This window comes from Ictalurus furcatus, chromosome 8, assembly GCF_023375685.1.
Source record: "Ictalurus furcatus strain D&B chromosome 8, Billie_1.0, whole genome shotgun sequence".
Lineage (NCBI taxonomy): Eukaryota > Metazoa > Chordata > Actinopteri > Siluriformes > Ictaluridae > Ictalurus > Ictalurus furcatus.
The window spans coordinates 2543829-2561167 of record NC_071262.1 but is presented as its reverse complement, the minus strand read 5'-3'; the positions used below and the strand labels follow the sequence as shown (position 1 = coordinate 2561167).

The 17339-nt window shown below is 42.7% G+C and overlaps 1 protein-coding gene across 3 annotated transcripts in view; it reads right to left on the bottom strand.

The window, feature by feature from the left end:
* Window positions 1-16773, bottom strand: part of rps6kal (ribosomal protein S6 kinase a, like) — a 28588-nt gene extending 11815 nt beyond the window's left edge. For 2 of the 3 annotated variants that reach the window (XM_053630283.1, XM_053630284.1), the window contains exons 1-11: window positions 16420-16773; window positions 11449-11508; window positions 9703-9819; window positions 9268-9349; window positions 8767-9179; window positions 7060-7166; window positions 3591-3628; window positions 3322-3464; window positions 2801-2871; window positions 2506-2594; window positions 2314-2378 (exon numbers count right to left, since the gene is read on the bottom strand). In XM_053630283.1, coding sequence (XP_053486258.1) covers window positions 2314-2378; window positions 2506-2594; window positions 2801-2871; window positions 3322-3464; window positions 3591-3628; window positions 7060-7166; window positions 8767-9179; window positions 9268-9349; window positions 9703-9819; window positions 11449-11508; window positions 16420-16482 — 1248 coding nt within the window. In that variant the 5' untranslated portion in view covers window positions 16483-16773. The remainder of the gene's footprint in view (window positions 1-2313; window positions 2379-2505; window positions 2595-2800; window positions 2872-3321; window positions 3465-3590; window positions 3629-7059; window positions 7167-8766; window positions 9180-9267; window positions 9350-9702; window positions 9820-11448; window positions 11509-16419) is intronic. The other variant, XM_053630285.1, reaches the window with a different exon arrangement.
* Window positions 16774-17339: the final 566 nt, after the last annotated feature.

Here is a 17339-nt window from a genome sequence, read left to right as displayed (position 1 = left end):
GGTGGATTTCCTTCACAACACTGTTCTGTAAGGGCCATCTGCATCCCTTTTTATGTCCGAGAATGCTTTTATGACGTCCACGTGTTTAAGGAATCTATTTCTTTGCGATTTCATACGTGGAAGGAAAGGCTCTCCTTCTGTACGACGTCCTGGGCCCAAACGCAAAAAGATCACAGAAGGCAAACGGTGCATACATACGGTACGGTCGATGTTTTAGAACATTTAAAACCATGGGGATGGCAACCGATCAGCCAGTTTGTCCACGTCGTATCGTGTCCCAGAGGCATCGGGGTATGTAAATAGAGCACAGGGTAATAGCTTGACGGAGGGTTAAATACACAGCAACAGCTTGTAGATTTGTATCTACCGGAATACGACCGTGAATTAAATCACTTCTGAGTAATGTGGCTAATTCACCTGAGGGGCGATGTATATTTTGGCCAAGCACATTAAACATTATAGTTTTTTAAAGATAATAGGCTGTTCGTCAATAGGATATTCTGTAAAATCTGCTTTTATCCCATAATTCCACTGAATCATATGACTCCTCCTTATCAAGTAGGCAGGACAAGTACGTGCCATTTACTTGTACATTTTGGAGATAGACCACGACTACGAGAAGCTGTCTTTAAATAAAGGGTCTGATTGAACCGACCACTTTACACGCTCCTGTGCGGATCGTACCCTTTCGGTACATTTCACTTTGGAGTATTTGATCCAGACTGGGGAGCCTTTTGATGAAACCGAATGATCGGCTGAGCAACTGCTCCATTTTGATGGTCTTGTACAGGCCGATTCGTGTTTTTCTTCTCCACAATCATAGCAAATTGGCTGTTTTTTTTTTTTTTTTTTTTTAACAACCAGCAGCGACTAAATTTTTTAGACGATTAAAACATCTCCGAGGGTTTGGAATGAAAACACGGATTGGTACACTTAAGTATCCTAATGAAATCCTCTCTGCTGGTGGAGGTTTATTGAACGTCAATGTACCCCAAGTGCCTGGTTTTATTACCCGATCCTCTTTTCTTTCTTTTTTTTTTTTTTAAAATCAGGATTCTGTTCACGTGTGTTACGCCTTGCTGTGTCAACTCGGTTGTCGTCTCACACTCGTCCATATCCTGGAGTTCTCTGGTTCGAATGACTCCTTTTCTGCTGTTTAATGATAGATGAGAACAGACCTTAATAGGAACGTCGGCAAACATATCAGCACGCGTTAGATTATTAGCGTGAATTTTCCTCGAGCACTCCACTTGTCCAATCCTTAACTTTTTCATGTCTTTCGCAATACCTGAAAAACAACTGTTGAAGGAGATCGCTTCGTGAGGAGCGTGTCCAGACTCTAAAAGCATAAAATCTCTGCTAGTTCTTACTTTTTTGGGAGAACACACCACTAGCATCCGAGTCCTCATCTGGATTTCTTCGTTTAGGGTTTTTTATTTTTGTTAGCCATATTTATATTACTTAGTTTCATCCCTCCAGCTCCCCACCCACCTAGGAACCCAACAAGGGGATCCTCTGGATATGCACCAAGGATACAGGGGTGATACAGAATACACGAGGAAACAGAACCAAGCCAACGCCCTCCAGGGTAAGTCTTGACTAGCCGATTGATTGGACGGGGCCCTTCCAACCACCCGTCTGGGTGAAGTCTGAGCCAGTGAACTGTGTTGGAACTTGGGTAGCCGTAGCCACCCACATTCCTCAAACACCAGGACCGCTTCCATCACAATCACAGGTGGCTGGGAACCTATTCTACCCCGGGTCCCCACAGGGGCTAGCTGACTTTGATCAATCAGTGCTTTTCCCTATCTAGTTCCACCCACAATGTAGGATACCACTCTTGGTATTCTGGTATTCTACGTCTAGCACTGAGAGTACCCCAATTCAACACATTATTACAGTTTGAGTCACAATGGAAATAAAAATATCAAACATGGGATCACGAATTTATCATGCCAGACAACTCTGGTAGAATACGTACTACAAGCTTGAAGTGTGTGCAAGACCATCTTTTAAATCTAAATTCTGCCTGCCCACACATTTGTTTATTTTATTTTATATTTTCTAATGAACTTAGTTGGGTCCGTTTCCCAAAATATAACGCGTATCCTCAGTCCCTTATGCCTCTCGGACCTCTACCGTAACGTGCCGATCAATTCCAGTCCATGGTGGAAAAGCAGGCTATAAGGAAGCTGCACATCCACTAACAAAATATTCAGAACAACCACTTTACGCACGTCGTGCGCTTGGACTTGAACGACCTTCAGTACTGTGGTGCATGAAAATTCAAACACTTGCTAAAAAGACACTCACGTTCCAGTCTATGGTCGAGAAAAAGGTGTGTCGTTTTATCTCCTCTACGCCATCTGGACCGGCGCCTACACAAGACGACAACATCAAAACAATACAAAGAGTGAGTAATCCAAATTTACCTTAAAATCTTACTATTATACGATTAGTTTTAGTCATGATGTATTATGCTGAGAGGAAGACATGTCCACATACCTAAACGATTTGCTGGGTTTCTTTTGAACAGCATTCTTAAAAGACTCTGCGCTTCCAAACTTAAAAACTGTGGCATTCCCAATTTAGCTCTGAGACAAATTCGACAGGACGATAAAACGACAGCGTGTTAGTCAAGTTCGTCTGGGCGACGCACAGAAGTTCGAAATTTAAAAAAAAAAATACATCAAATTCTGAACGGATGGGGGTTTTTTTCCCCCCCCCCCTTTTCAGTTTACGCATTTAGAAATCTAATAAACATCATGTACGTTTCAGCTTAAGACGTCGTCCCACTCACTTAAGGATCATGTTCATCGTCTCGTTCCGGTCTTTCCCTTGAAATGGTAACGTCCCGGTCAGCATTTCAAACTAGTAATGAGTAAACAAAAACACAATGATGTTTCAAAACTGTGAATGTGATTGGTTTGGTAAAAAAACAACAACAACAACAACAAAAAAACACACACAATACACACCAGTATATAATGTATAAATCACTGAGGTGATCTAAACTTGGAAACCTGCTGAATCCAGGGATTGTGTTTTAAGTGTGTCAGTAAATAATGCTAAAAGGTTCGAATCTGAAATGCTCCACCATTAAAAAAAACAAACAAACATGCAGTTAGTGTTTAAAAATCGACATTTTATTAAAGGAAGCGAAAGGAGACTGGTGCACATCATCAGCTGGTGCACAACAGCTAATCTACTGTCGATCCAAAAGCTCAAATGCAACAAATTAGGAATAAACCATATGCGTCAGTCGTTTAATGGACGAATGGCATGCGTGTGTGTGTGTGTGTGTGTGTGTGTAATTCCTACCATTAGAACCCCAAGAGACCACCAGTCAGCACTCTGCGTGTGTCCTCTCCTGTTGACCACCTCAGGGGCCATATATTCCACAGTGCCACAAAAAGAGTACGCTTTCCTATCATGGTCTACTGATTCTTTACTGAGCCCGAAGTCTGCGACAGGAGCGACAACGCGTTAGTCATACAGACACAGACGGCATATCCGACCATGTATTTTATACGCGTGCACGCATGCGGATGGACATGTTCGCAGTGAAATAGTATAAAAGGAGGACGTACCTGTTAGCTTGATATGTCCAGCTTCATCAAGCAAAATGCTGAAAATTAAAATCAGATTCTCCAATACAGGTACACAAGTACATGGATACAATAAAAAAAAACACAAACAAACAAGTTGAAATCCAAAACAGTCAGGGCTGCCACCCCATCCCTTATAATACGGGATTGTCCTGTATCGAAGAATATATAACGCTGCATCCCTTACGAAGTCAAAGTGGGACGCGATTCGTCACGTATTTTCGTATAACAGGCAGGTACACGAGGTGTGAAACTGCACGTCTAGGTCGTTGTTGCCCCGGTTTAAGTAAACAAACAAACAAACAAAAAAAAAATTCGCACGGTTCTTTAAATAAAAAAAAAAATTGAAAAAAAAAAAAATACCCCTGTGAAGCGAAACGCAAGAGGCTGCTGACGTACAAGTGTGAAAGTGAGAGGGAGACGATATCAAATTTCCCATGTTGTTATATAGCTATCAAGCTAGCTAACATTACGCCAATGAGAAATATTATTTTGCGTTGATAAGTGAACTAACATCAGCTTGACTACCATTCTCAAAGATTTTGGAATGAAGGTTAAAAGTTATTAGTATTAGGGGTGTACGGATACCCCGGGAGTCTCGATACGCACAGTACATAGGGCGCGTCAACTTTATAAACACGCTCTGTTACAAAGACGATCGAATGTTTACTTGTCCAAATAAGTCGCAAATAATTTCCCTGGGGTGTACTTATTTTTGCATATAAATGGGATCGTTTGCCAGATCATAAAAAGTTCTAGTTGAAGGTGGCAACCCTAGTTTGGTGACGGTGACAGCGACCGGCCTGACTGTAACCCATCTGTTATGTCTACGACTATCATACGAGACGGAGAGAGAAAGAGCGGAAGGAGCAGAAGTTAGTGAGGAAGATTAAGGAGTACTCTTAAACGTAAAAAGCCAGACGTATGACATGTAAGAATCCTGTCTGGTCTTGACGTGGAGAGCGAAATCAACCTTTTAGTATGTCATATAGAAGACACATAATGGTGTGTCTTCACGGTCATGGGTAGGGCTAGGGTTCGAAGATATTCAAATTTGTCATAACCAAATCTAAGATCAAACAAATGCGACCTGATTAAACACAAAATACAGTTTTTAAATCAATGTTTACTGAAGCGACAAAGTTCAAAGTGTGAAAATGTATTTGCCCCCCAGTTACTAATTCCCAAAGTCTATGAAATTCATAATGGGGTTCAGCTGGACTAGACGCAACCAGGCTTGAATACTGCCAGCCCTGTTCGATCACATCAACACTTAAATAGAACTTTTTCCAACAGCATGGAGTTGGTTAAAAGGTCTTACTCGGTAACACATTCGGCCCAAGTTCAAAGAACCTCCAGAAATGATGAAGACGACGGTGAGTGAAAGACATCGGTCTGAATGGAAGGGTTACAAAGCTATTTCAAAGGCTCTGGGACTGCAAAGAACCCGCAGCGAGAGCCGTTCTCTCCAAATGGAAAATCCATCCTGCTTTAAAGAGCACGAGCGTTTAAAGCAGCAGACAACATAACAGCAGCGTGCGCTTCGAATAAACAATGATATTGGGTGTTGGCGTGGACACTAATATATAGTCATCGTTCTCGGTGTGAAAGGGCCTCTAGGCACGTCTGAATTTTGCCAAAACGCACCTTGATGATCCTTGAACCTTTTGGGAGAATGTTCTGTGGATTGACGAGACAAAAGTGGAACTGTTTGGAAGACAGCGAACTGAAAAAGATCATCATACCTACGGGGAAGCATGGTGGTGGTAGTGTGATGGTGTGGGGATGCTTTGCTGCTTCAGGACCTGGGCAACTTACAATAACTGATGGGAACGTTAATTCTGCTCTAAACCAGAAAACCCTAAAGGAGAATGTCCGGTCTTCAGTCCGTAAGGCGAAACTCGATTATGCAGCAAGACAACGATCCAAAGCGTAGGAGTTACTCTAACCCTGAATGACAAAATAACGTTTTGGAGTGGCCTAGTCAAAATTCTGACTTGAGCCAATCGAGATGCCGTGGCAGAGCCGTAAACATGCAGTTCACGCTCAATAGTCCTCCAATATGGCTGGCAGTTCCACAAAGAAGAGTGCGCCAAGTGCTGTGAAAGACTGATCTCCAGTTATCAGAAGCGTTCGGTTGCAGTTATTGCTGCTAAAGGTGGCACGACTAGATTTTAAGTTTAAGGGGGCGATTAGTTTTTCACATGGGTGATAGCTGTTGGATAATTTTTTTTTTTTTTTGCTTCAATAGAAAACATTTTTAAAAAGAGATTAATCGTGTGTATTGTGTGTTTACTCGGGTTGCCTTCATTTCATGCTGTATTTCGTTTAAAGATCTATAAACTATTTAGTACGAGATCTAGACAAAAACCCGACGAAATCCGGATGGGGAAATACCGTTTCACAGCATTGTCTGCGAAATATATGTGTGTTTAATAAACTTAACCGCATACTGAAAATGAGAAAATGGAGACACACCTAGCCTTGAGTTTAAGTAATTTACTCGAAGAAAATACATGAAACATCTTTTAATCTGCAATCTATGGGTCCAAAAAAAAAAAAAAAAAAAAAAACCCTGGCACCTAAAAAGGTTTCAACCAAAGAGTTTCAATCCAATGAAACCCAGCCCTAGACGACAGGTGCTGCGTTCAGCCACTAATCTGCGTATCTGACTCGTTTCTGGCGGAAATCGGAGTGCCTCGCGTACAGGACGAGATAAAGACGTGACGGTTAGATAGAGAGCAATGCCTCAGCATACTTCATGCGGAGATGACATCAGTGAGGGTTGCACACAGACAAAAAATAAATAAATAAATAAATCACCTTCAAGAGCTCACAAGCTTGCATAAGCTGCACTGTCATATTGGCTGCCATGTACTGTACAAGTGCTCCGGTACTCTAGGTGGTGCTATTCAAATTTACAATTAACGGTCATTTACATGACTACAAGAAGACGACTGCCTGCTAAAAAGTGCCCAGAGAATAAACTATGGCAACACAGGAGCTGTTGGGTGTACATAAAGAAATGACAGAAGTGGCAGTGGTGGTTTAGCGGTTAAGGCTCTGGGTGACTGATCGGAAGGTCGGGGGTTCAAGCCCCAGCACTGCCACTGTTGGGCCCTTGAGCAAGGCACTTAACCCTCTCTGCTCCAGGGGACGCTGTATCATGGCCGACCCTGCGCTCTGAGCCCAACTTCCTAACATGCTGGGGTATGCGAAGAAAAAAATAATTTCACCGTGCTGAGAAAACTGCTCATTTTGGTCCGTAACTTTAAAATGCCAGTAAAACCTTCGTGATATTCGGAACGAACTGGCCTGGCCACACGCGTATATGCCAATTTCTGAAATGACCGTGTATTGTTCGTGGAAGTCACCTGAACGCATGAACTACGCTGAGGCCCTTAAGATACAGATACAAACGGGAGATACGGAAAAGAAGGAAATACGTTACTTTTCAGGCTTCAGGTCTCTGTACACAATGCCTAGGTTGTGAAGGTGATCCAATGCAAGGGCCAGCTCTGCAAGGTAGAATTTCACATCCTCCTCTGTAAACATAACCTAGTAAGAACTGGACAGATTTACTCTCTGATCTTTGCACAAAACATAATGAAATACAAATAAGCAAAATAAGTCAACAGTAGCAATTTACAGTCAAACAAAAACAAACGAACGGAAAGTTACAGAACACACAACAGACAACAACAACCAAGCTTCATACAGAGAGATTAATAGAGACAGACAAGAGCATTAAATGGTTAAGGAAAAACAGTGAACACATTATGGTTATTTACTTCAGCTGCAAATATGAAAAACTGCCTTTACTACCAACAAACCCGACGCGGAATCAAATTTAGATTAGCATACCACTGATTTAAATGTTATTTTCAGAATTTGTGTTTATTAGCCCTTCTTGTTGCTAATTTGTTAGACCTTTAAAAGATACTTCAAACAGGAAGGAAGTTACTGAAGAAAAACGATGAGACATTTGACCCTGCTGTGACCTTGACCCCGACCCCGTTTAGGGTGATGATCCGGTATGAAATCATGAACACGTTCAACCGCTCGTCCTTGAGATACCGTGCTAAGAAGAACCTTGGACGGAAGCGGATAGACAACCGGAAAACATCATAAAAAAGGCTAACCGACTTAAATCTGAAGCCCACTTAAATGCGGAACTACATTTCTGACAGTCGTAGATTTGATTGGAAAACAAGTATTCCAACACTCATTCCTGAGATACGACGCTAGCGAGAAACGCACGGACGGCTGGCGGAGATCGGAGATAGCCAGGAAATGAGCCCTGAACGTGCGAGTAAACATCTCGGTATGACGAACAGGAAGGATGCTATTTAAAAATAAATAAATAAATAAATAAATTAAAACTATTTTAGACGTTTGACCTTGCTGTGACCTTGATCCTGGTTGGCTCGTTTCTACGGTCAGTTCGTCCGCTGGTTATGATGATAATTCAGTAATCTTACAAACATCTGCCCAGTGACTCGTGCGCTATCGTGCATCCAGACAAGACGGATATGCCGAAAACAGACCGGCTTCACTACCTAGCGGCGACTTGGTTTAACTGGTGTTTAACTGGTGTTTAACTGGTGTTTTCGGTAACCATGGGTTACAAATGTCGTGAAATGAATGTCTGTCCTAACTAGAGTGTATCTGTCCCACGTGTAGTGAGGACGTTTAAAGATGCGAATACTTCTCCAAGGATCACGCTCGGAGATTTGCAGAAGACGGCGGCGGCATTCTGGGCTTACTAAGGATCTAAATATACGATCAGATGCCATTATGTAGAAGATGTACGAGCGTTGTATAAAGCCTTTTATTGCATCTAAACAAACACATGGAGTTTGCTATACCCTGCCTGGAGTTTGGACTGGAGCTGGGTTCAAAATAAATAAATAAATCAATCAATCGGGCAACAATGGTTATACAGATAAAAGGCTAAACGCCGCTGTTGCCACAAAAGGTCACAAAGTCTCGTTTCCGAACGCACGTGACTGAAGGAAGGCAAGTGAGGCACGCTTACCCATAAACCACCACAGGAAGCAAATACGCATTGAAGCAGTTTGTTAATCACTGGTGTTTTCCAGTGAAGAAACCGGGCTAGGTATTCGAAGGTTAGCGCAGATGAAAACAGGACACTTACCTCTTTGGATAAGCGAGTAAATACATCTCCACCCCTGAGAAAATCCAAAATTAAATACAGCTTCCCTTCTGTCTGAAAGGCTGTGAGCGGAAAAAAAAAAAAAATAAACACATAAATAAATAAATAAATAAATAAATAAATAAAAACCTTATCAGACTTGCACAAAGCCGCTCGTATTCCACCAGGCACTTCTGCTGTATGCGGAACCCAAACAGAGCACCAAGTTAAACAAGTGAAGCCAGGTGCAGGATGTGACCTGGCAGGCGAACACGCCACATTTAGCAAACAAAACGACCAAAAAAAAACCAAAAAAAAAAGCATGCTTATCTTACCATAGTGCAACTTCACAATGAAGGGATGGTTCACTTCAACCAGAATATCTCGTTCCATCTTTGTGCGAACCCTGTCCCTCACTGCCAACGAGAGCAAGATTTATTGCCACCGGAGCTGTTCGAAAAGGCATTTGGCCAACATCCATCCATCCGTAACCAGCCGACTCACCTTTTAACGATGCCTTTTTGAGCACTTTCATTGCGTACAGCTGACCAGCATCTGGGCCCATTATCTTCCTCACCAAGAACACCTTAGAGCAAGAATAAACAGGGGCCGACTGAGTCAGTTAGCAACGACCTCGACGACCACGTAGCGTGAACGTTTCTTCGATAATAACGTCTGTGATGTCAGATCTCAGAGGTTCGACGCCACTATTCAATTCAACTCATCAGTTCAGCAGGAATAATCTGAAGCAATGCTTTGTTCGGTCAAACAGCTCGCTTGACAATTCGTGTGTGTGTGTGTGTGTGTGTGTGTGTGTGTGTGTGTGTGTGTCAGCGTCCTCCATTAAGTCACGTTGTGAAACTGGTGCAACACAAAAATAGTCTACAAACTATATATGAAAAGATGTTGCAAACGCACTGCAGGATAAAGCGTCCTCACCTTTCCGAACGATCCCTGGCCCAGTACTTTGAGCAGCTCAAACTGAGAAGGGTCAGCCTTTTCACAGCCCTCCTTTACGTGATGAGTGATGGGGATCTCCTTGTACGACCCTTCATCCTGCAGGGATAAACCTCTGTTTGTTAAACCATTATCTCACCCAGTTTCCAACCGACTTCACACCCAAGAGAAGTTATCCAGTCAAAAACGGCGTGTTTAAATAGAGGGTTTGTTATGATTCAGCCGTCACATGGTAGCAAAGTGAACTGAATCCTTTGCCAAGCAAGTTTAGCTCTCCAGAGTGAAGTGCACCTAAATTTATAGGTCAGATCTATGTGTATAGAGAATCTTTTAGGAGTTTTAAAGACCAGGGGTGTCCGATCTTATCGGGGAAAAGCCGGTATGGGTGCAGGTTTTCATTCCAAGCGAGCAGGAGAAACACCTGGTTCCACCTGTTAAATCAGATGATCTTGGCTTTCGATAGACTCAGGTGTGGCTCCTGCTCGGTTGGAATGAAAACCTGCACCCACACCCTGCGGCCCTGTCCGGATAAGATTGGACACTCCTGTTTGAGACTAATGGTGCTCTTAGTCCATGACCTAGTGAACCAGTATCAGGATGTATTTATTGAGAGAGACTTCAAAGCACTTCTGTAAGTTCTGTAAGCCAAATTCCATAAATGTGAATAAATTTGTGTTTCTTGAACACGTCGTGATGTCCCATTTGCTTTTGGGGGACTTTTAGGTTTTATACTGGTGATAAGAAGTGACTAACATTTTTTTTTTTATTGCAGTAATGGTGTTTGTTGGAAGATACATGCTACAGTGCCGTTTTCTGTCTGTCCAAAATAATGTCCATGCAGAACAACTGCGGTGGATGACAGACCAACTCTTTCCCTGAAGAAGATAAATCCCGTCACAGCAGTTCAGATCAAGAACAACCTCCGGTAAGACTTCACCAGCATACATACAGGTTTACCACACAATGTCTAAATAATAATAATAATAATAATAATAATAATAATAATAATAATAATAACATTATTAATAATAATAACCACACAATGTCTAAAAAAATTAATAATAATAATAATAATATTTACCACACAATGTCTAAATAATAATAATAACAATAATAATAATAATAATAATATTTACCACACAATGTCTATAATAATAATAATAACCACACAATGTCTAAAATAATAAATAATAATATTTACCAATGTCAATAATAATAATAATATTTACCACACAATGTCTAAAATAATAATAATAATATTAATAATAATAATAATAATAATAATAATAATAATAATAATATTTACCACACAATGTCTATAATAATAACCACACAATGTCTAAAATAATAATAATAATAAATAATAATATTTACCAATGTCAATAATAATAATATTTACCACACAATGTCTAAAATAATAATAATAATAATAATAATAATAACAATAATATTTACCACACAATATCTACAATAATAATAATAATAATAATAATAATAATAATAATAATAATAATCACACAATGCCTAACCTAAATCTAGCCCCAACCTAAAGCTCGGTCATCAAAAGAAACAACTCTTAATTTGCATTTTTTTTTAAATAAAAGATGGAAGTTTTTCTAAAAAAATAAATAAATAAATGCAATTTAATAGTTATCCAACAAGAGAAAAACATTTGCCCGCATGCCACTTCCCCCAAACACACACACACACACACACAGCATTACTCACACAGTGTGTGCACGATTCTCCCTCTTCCATCGGCTCATCTCCGACCTGATGCCCGTTGATCTAGAAAAAGAAAAACACATGGCTTCATCTAGCACAAAACTTTCACACACTTTTTCCCCAAACCGCACCGTCACGCCACGCACTAATACACGATTTCCCCTCGCCATGACCTTTCCTACTGTGAAAACTGGCAATTCGGCCTCAGAGCGCTCGTTTTCACCGTGACCAAAACCCACATCCCTAAAGCAGAGGTGAAGCGTTAGCATACGCTCAGGCTAAAGACGTTCAAACTAAAGAACCCGGTTTATCGCTGCTTTTATTTACTAGATCAGAGTTTAATGGGGTCAAAAAGTTTACATACGTTTTGTTGGTATTTTCTAGCCTTGCCTTTTAGGAGGCGGCCTTACACAAGATCATTTTACCATCATTTTTGTCCGATCTTCCTGGTTGAACTCGGACAGGATCGCTCGGACGCAACTGATCAGCTCAGTCCACAGATTTTTTACGGGATTCAGGTCAGGACTGCGATGGCCTTACTGCGATACGCTCGCTTTGTCGTTTTTAAGCTTAAATCGAGCTAAATATGCTCGGGACTACTGTCCTGCCGGAAGACCTCGAGGTCTCGCTTTGGTATTTCTAGATACGCCTCGTTCCACATGATGCCATCGATTTTCTATAGTGCACCAGTCCACTTTTCCAGCAAAACACCCCCCCCACAACATGACGCTATTCCAAAGGCTGCTCCTCCAATGGGGCAAAGGATTCACCAGTTCCGTTGGCGGTGTCTTGGGGTTCAGTCGGACCTCTCTGAACCAAAATCTGTTTATCTCCAGTTTCAATTGGTGCTGCAAAGTCTGTCTGGTACTAAAACGTGTAATATTTACTCACTTCGGCTGTTTGGAAATTGCTCCTACGGAGGAACCAGACTTGTGGAGGTCATCAGAAGGAGCATCATCAGGATAATCAGGATATCGACAGGATAAATCATCAGGCAAATCCCATTTATAACTTTAATCCCTAGCGTAAAAACGTCTGAAACGTTTGCACCGATTCCATCCGACGTGCTCAAGACTTTCGGGTTGTTAAGCTGTTAAAATCGGGGTTAGTCGTTGTGGTGCTTCAGAGCACGCGGGAAGAAGAAACGCCGTCACAAACCTCGCAATCGGAGGCGGAGATTTGGGAACGGAATGGTGTGAGACAGTTCTGGGAGGGTGTTCTACCAAATCATTTCCATGCCAGACTTTGGCTCGGGCATTTCAGAATGATTCAGAAACGTTTGAGATGCCGTGCGACGAGAACTGTCTGCCGTTCGGTCCGGTTACGCGACCCGACCCGACGCGCCCCAGTTCCCACAGAAACACACACTGCCATTGCGCTGTATAAGCTGGCCAATCACATCAGCCAACCATCCGATCACGTGATCCGTTGATGAAGAGTCACGTCTTTTTTGACGCGCGTCAAAGAAATTTATTCCGTAAATGTGTTTCCATCGTAGTTTACGCTCATGTCTTGGTATCGAATTAAAAATATTATCAGCCTCGATTGAGCGGACAAGGTTGTTGTTGTTTTTTTTGGCACATTTTGGAGATTTTATTCACATCTGGTGTTCCCATCCAGTGGTTTGTTTATGCGATCTCCCAAAATTCACATAAAACACATGGATGGAAACATGGCTACTAACCCCGACCTGTGTGTGTGTGTGTATGTGTGTGTGTGTGTGTGTGTGTGTGTGAGAGAGAGAGAGAGAGAGAGAGAGGGGGGCAGAGTTAAAGTTACAGACAGGAGCAGTCCGGCGACGCTGTTGTGCACCTACAGTACATGTTAATGACAACAGGAAATTATTTTAAAACATGCTAACTCCTAATGGCGTTGACCTCATCATTCTCATTCAGTTTCTCTTCTCATCACGTCACACGTACGCTTGTAAACGTCACCCATCCCATTTTGCCCCCGTCAATCACCGGTCAAGACTAAACCATTCCCACGTCTGTGGTGTACAGCGTCAGTCTCTCGTTGTCATTGATTAACGTTTTACGATAATCCAAGGAAACTGTACACCAACGGACGTACATCAGGAGTGGGAATTTTCTTTTTTCCGTGTTTGGTAATCCTTAATCCGATTAAAGTCCTACTCGAAGTAAACACGAATGGAATTAAGACGTGTTGCGTACTCCTGTTTTAGTCGCATTATGGACGTGCGTTACAGACATGTACACGCCTTAATCACACTATTAACATCGTGTGGGAGTTTTCACCGCATTTTGTGACAGGACACGTGCACAAACGGCAGCGCTCAAGCGTTTTACGGCAAACAAGAGAGCACGGCTGCGTCCCAAACCGCGTACTTACCTACTATAAAGTACCTACTAAGTGTAGGCAAGTGCGCGGTTTGGGACGCAGCCCACGGCTTCAAGCAGTCGTCTATTAGCACGTACAGCACGACAAATAATTAACCGCACTTGAAGCGTTCGTAACATTAAAAATCAAACACCCAAAACTGTATACGGTCCCATAACGAAGACCAACTGTATGTCGATACGTGAAATTCCGGAGGGAACGTCGGACGGCGCGGCGCGGGGACGTAATGACGTGTGCTGTTAATCGATCTATGTTCTAGAACACGTAAAAGGGGAACATGAAAGGATTATTCTGATTATTACTTCGGTTTTGATTCATGTAAACACCTTAATCAGAATATTGTCTTATTCAGAATAAGCTCGATAATTAGAGTACTGCCGTCCATGTAAGCGTAGCCAGTGATATCCTTATCGCAATAAATACCAGAAAATATCATGATATAGTTTTAAGTCCATATCGCCCATCCCTATCTTAGAGTTAATGTTATAGACCGCTGTTTGGAACGAGAACATAACGCACGTTTTTCTTATATCCTTGTGTCAACTTATTACCGATCCAGCACTGCAAGTCAGCCTAATGTGTTTGGCCTGATCCCAGATGATGACTCACTCCATTTATCACGACCGCTGAATGGAAACGCTGCGTGCTCAAAATGCAGGGGGAAGAAGAAAAAAGAAGAAGAAGAAAAAAAAAACCCTCTCTAATTTCTTCTTACGGGCATCTCTCCTCTGCAAGCATTTTGGAAAATTAGTGGCTCGTCTATCGTCTCGAAGACGTATTTGTGAAGAACATGAAAGCAAGAGTTGCTGTTTTGCTTTCCTTTACAGTGAATTCATTCTCAGCTCTCGAGACATGCCTCGAGTCTCTCATTACACAGATTCAGCACTGATACAGGTTTACTCTGCCTGTTTATCCATCCGCTGACAATAACTCGACAAACGATGTATGGATGGGTGGATGTGTGTATGTGTGGATGGATGGATGGATGCATGTATGTATGTATGGATGGATGTATGTATGGACGGACGGATGGATGTATGGATGGACAGATGAATGTATGTATGGACGGATGGATGCAAGTATGGATGGATGGATGTATGGACGGATGGATGGATGGGTGCATGTTTGTATGGACGTATGGATGGATGGATGCATGTATGGACGGACGGATGCAAGTATGGATGGATGGATGCATGTTTGTATGGACGGACGTATGGATGGATGGATGCATGTATGGATGGATGTATGGACGGACGTATGGATGGATGGATGCATGTATGGACGGATGGATGGATGCATGTATGGACGCATGTATGGATGGATGCATGTTTGTATGGACGGACGGACGTATGGATGGATGGATGGATGCATGTATGTATGGATGGACGGACGGACGTATGGATGATGGATGGATGTAGGTATTGATGGATGGACGGATGTATGAATGGATGGATGTAGGTATTGCTGGATGGATGGACGGATGGACGTATCTTGGTTGTTAAACTCTTACAAATCACAATCAATCCCTAAAAAGTTGGCGGTGAGCTGACGCACCTGGTTCTGCTGTGATCACTCTGCCCTGAACTCAGGCCATGGTAGAACCGAAAGAGACGATAATATCTACAGATAATACATCTACACTATGCAGCCAAACGTATGTCGGTCTTCCCTAAAGTGTTGCCACAAAGTTAGGAGCACACGACTGTACAGAATATCTTTCTCTGCTGTCATGTCCCTTCAGTGAAACTAAAAGGCCCAGACCTGCCCCAGCATTATAATACCCCTGTACACAAAGCAAGCTCCATGAAGACATGGTCCTCTACAGATGGAGCAGAAGACCTCAATGCCCTGTTCCACACTTCCAGCATCATTTCCCATGTAGCCTTGTTCATGTCAGCTTCTCCATGCTGTGTAAATGTCTGAGTGGACAATTAAAGCTAACGTCATAGCCAAGCTACGCCACTTTATGCTAGCAACGTTAGCTAATTTACACTTTAGAGTATGTCGGAGTAAGCAGGGCACAATTCCCGAGCCTTTAAAAACTATGACAAATAAAACGTCAGAGGGCTCAAATCTCGTCTCATCAACCGGTTTTGTTTTCACCCTAAAATGCCCGACACGTACTCAGAATTGAGGGATGACATAATCTTGGGGTTTAAACTAGCTACTGTGGAGATTACCGCTCCTATAATCTCTGAAATTCAGTCATTGACTGGAATGCAGCTGAAACGCTAACAAGGGATGTCTCGCGTGTTTTCGTGGCGTTAAAGCCGGATAATTCTGCACATCCACGGAGAATCCACGGAGAATACACGACAGTCGGTGACTAGCTAGCTAGCTAGCTAGCTAAAGGACTTTAAAATCCCAAGTAAAGTTTGTGACACGCCGAGCGGAGCAGGTAAAGATGCTGCACGCGCGCCAGGATAGCACCGGATAAATAGCTAGCTAGCATGTTTGCTACCCCCACTCTCTCCCTCTCTCTCTGCGAAGTAGCTAGCTAGCTAGCTAGCAAAGCGTTCCAGAATACGTACACAAAGCAGGCTAAAACACAGCCGTGTTTGTTTTGACATGTTTTATACATTTCCCCGTAAGCGAAGATAAGACTGAACGTACCTCGCCGCTAAAGCTGTGCACCTCCATTTTGTGCCAGGAATGCAGTGGCCGGGCAAAAGGCATTATAAGGTAGAACTAGAGCCGCGTATAGCGAGCCATGCCTTCGGCTGAGGAAGCTCGGCTAACCCGGGTTCACGATGACACGCAGCTCAGATGTTGGTATGAATTCGGATGATAATGTCAGTAAATCTGACTCTGCAACGGAGCTCGGCCAGAGACTCGCTTTGGGAGGCTCGGCTCGAGTATCGGACCGTAAACGAACCCGGTCGCTTCTTTACTTTCCCATTGACACGAACATGGCCAACATGGCCGCCTCCGCGCGCCTCATAGCAACACAGCGGCGGTTTGACGTCGAGTTTGACGCAACTGAGTTTAGGGCTTCCCCCTGCACACGGAGGGGGGTGAAATCAGTTTATTTTTCAAATAATGAATCGATTTATGAAATAAATAGATGTTGGTATTATAACCGTCATATAATAATAATAACATAAATCATCCATCCATCCATCCTATGTACCTGTGGGGGGCCTATCCCAAGGGAGGGAAACAAGGTGGGGGACACCCTGGACCGGGTGCCAACCCATTGCAGGACACTCTCTCTCTCTCTCTCTCCAGACAATTTTGGAAATGCCAATTAACCTACAACATGTCTTTAGACTGCAGGAGGAAACCAGAAAATCCGGTGGAAACCCCCACAGCAGGGGACAGCATGCAAGCTCTGAGCACACAGGGTAGAGGTGAGAATGCAACCCCCAACCCTGGAGCTGTGAAGCTTAATGTATGAGGTAAATAATAATAATAAATAAATAATCCATCCATCTATTTCCTGTACCTATGGGGAGGCTATCCCAGGGTATGGGAACAAGTTGGGGGACACCCTAGACAGGGTGCCAACCCATTGCAGGGCACAATAACACACA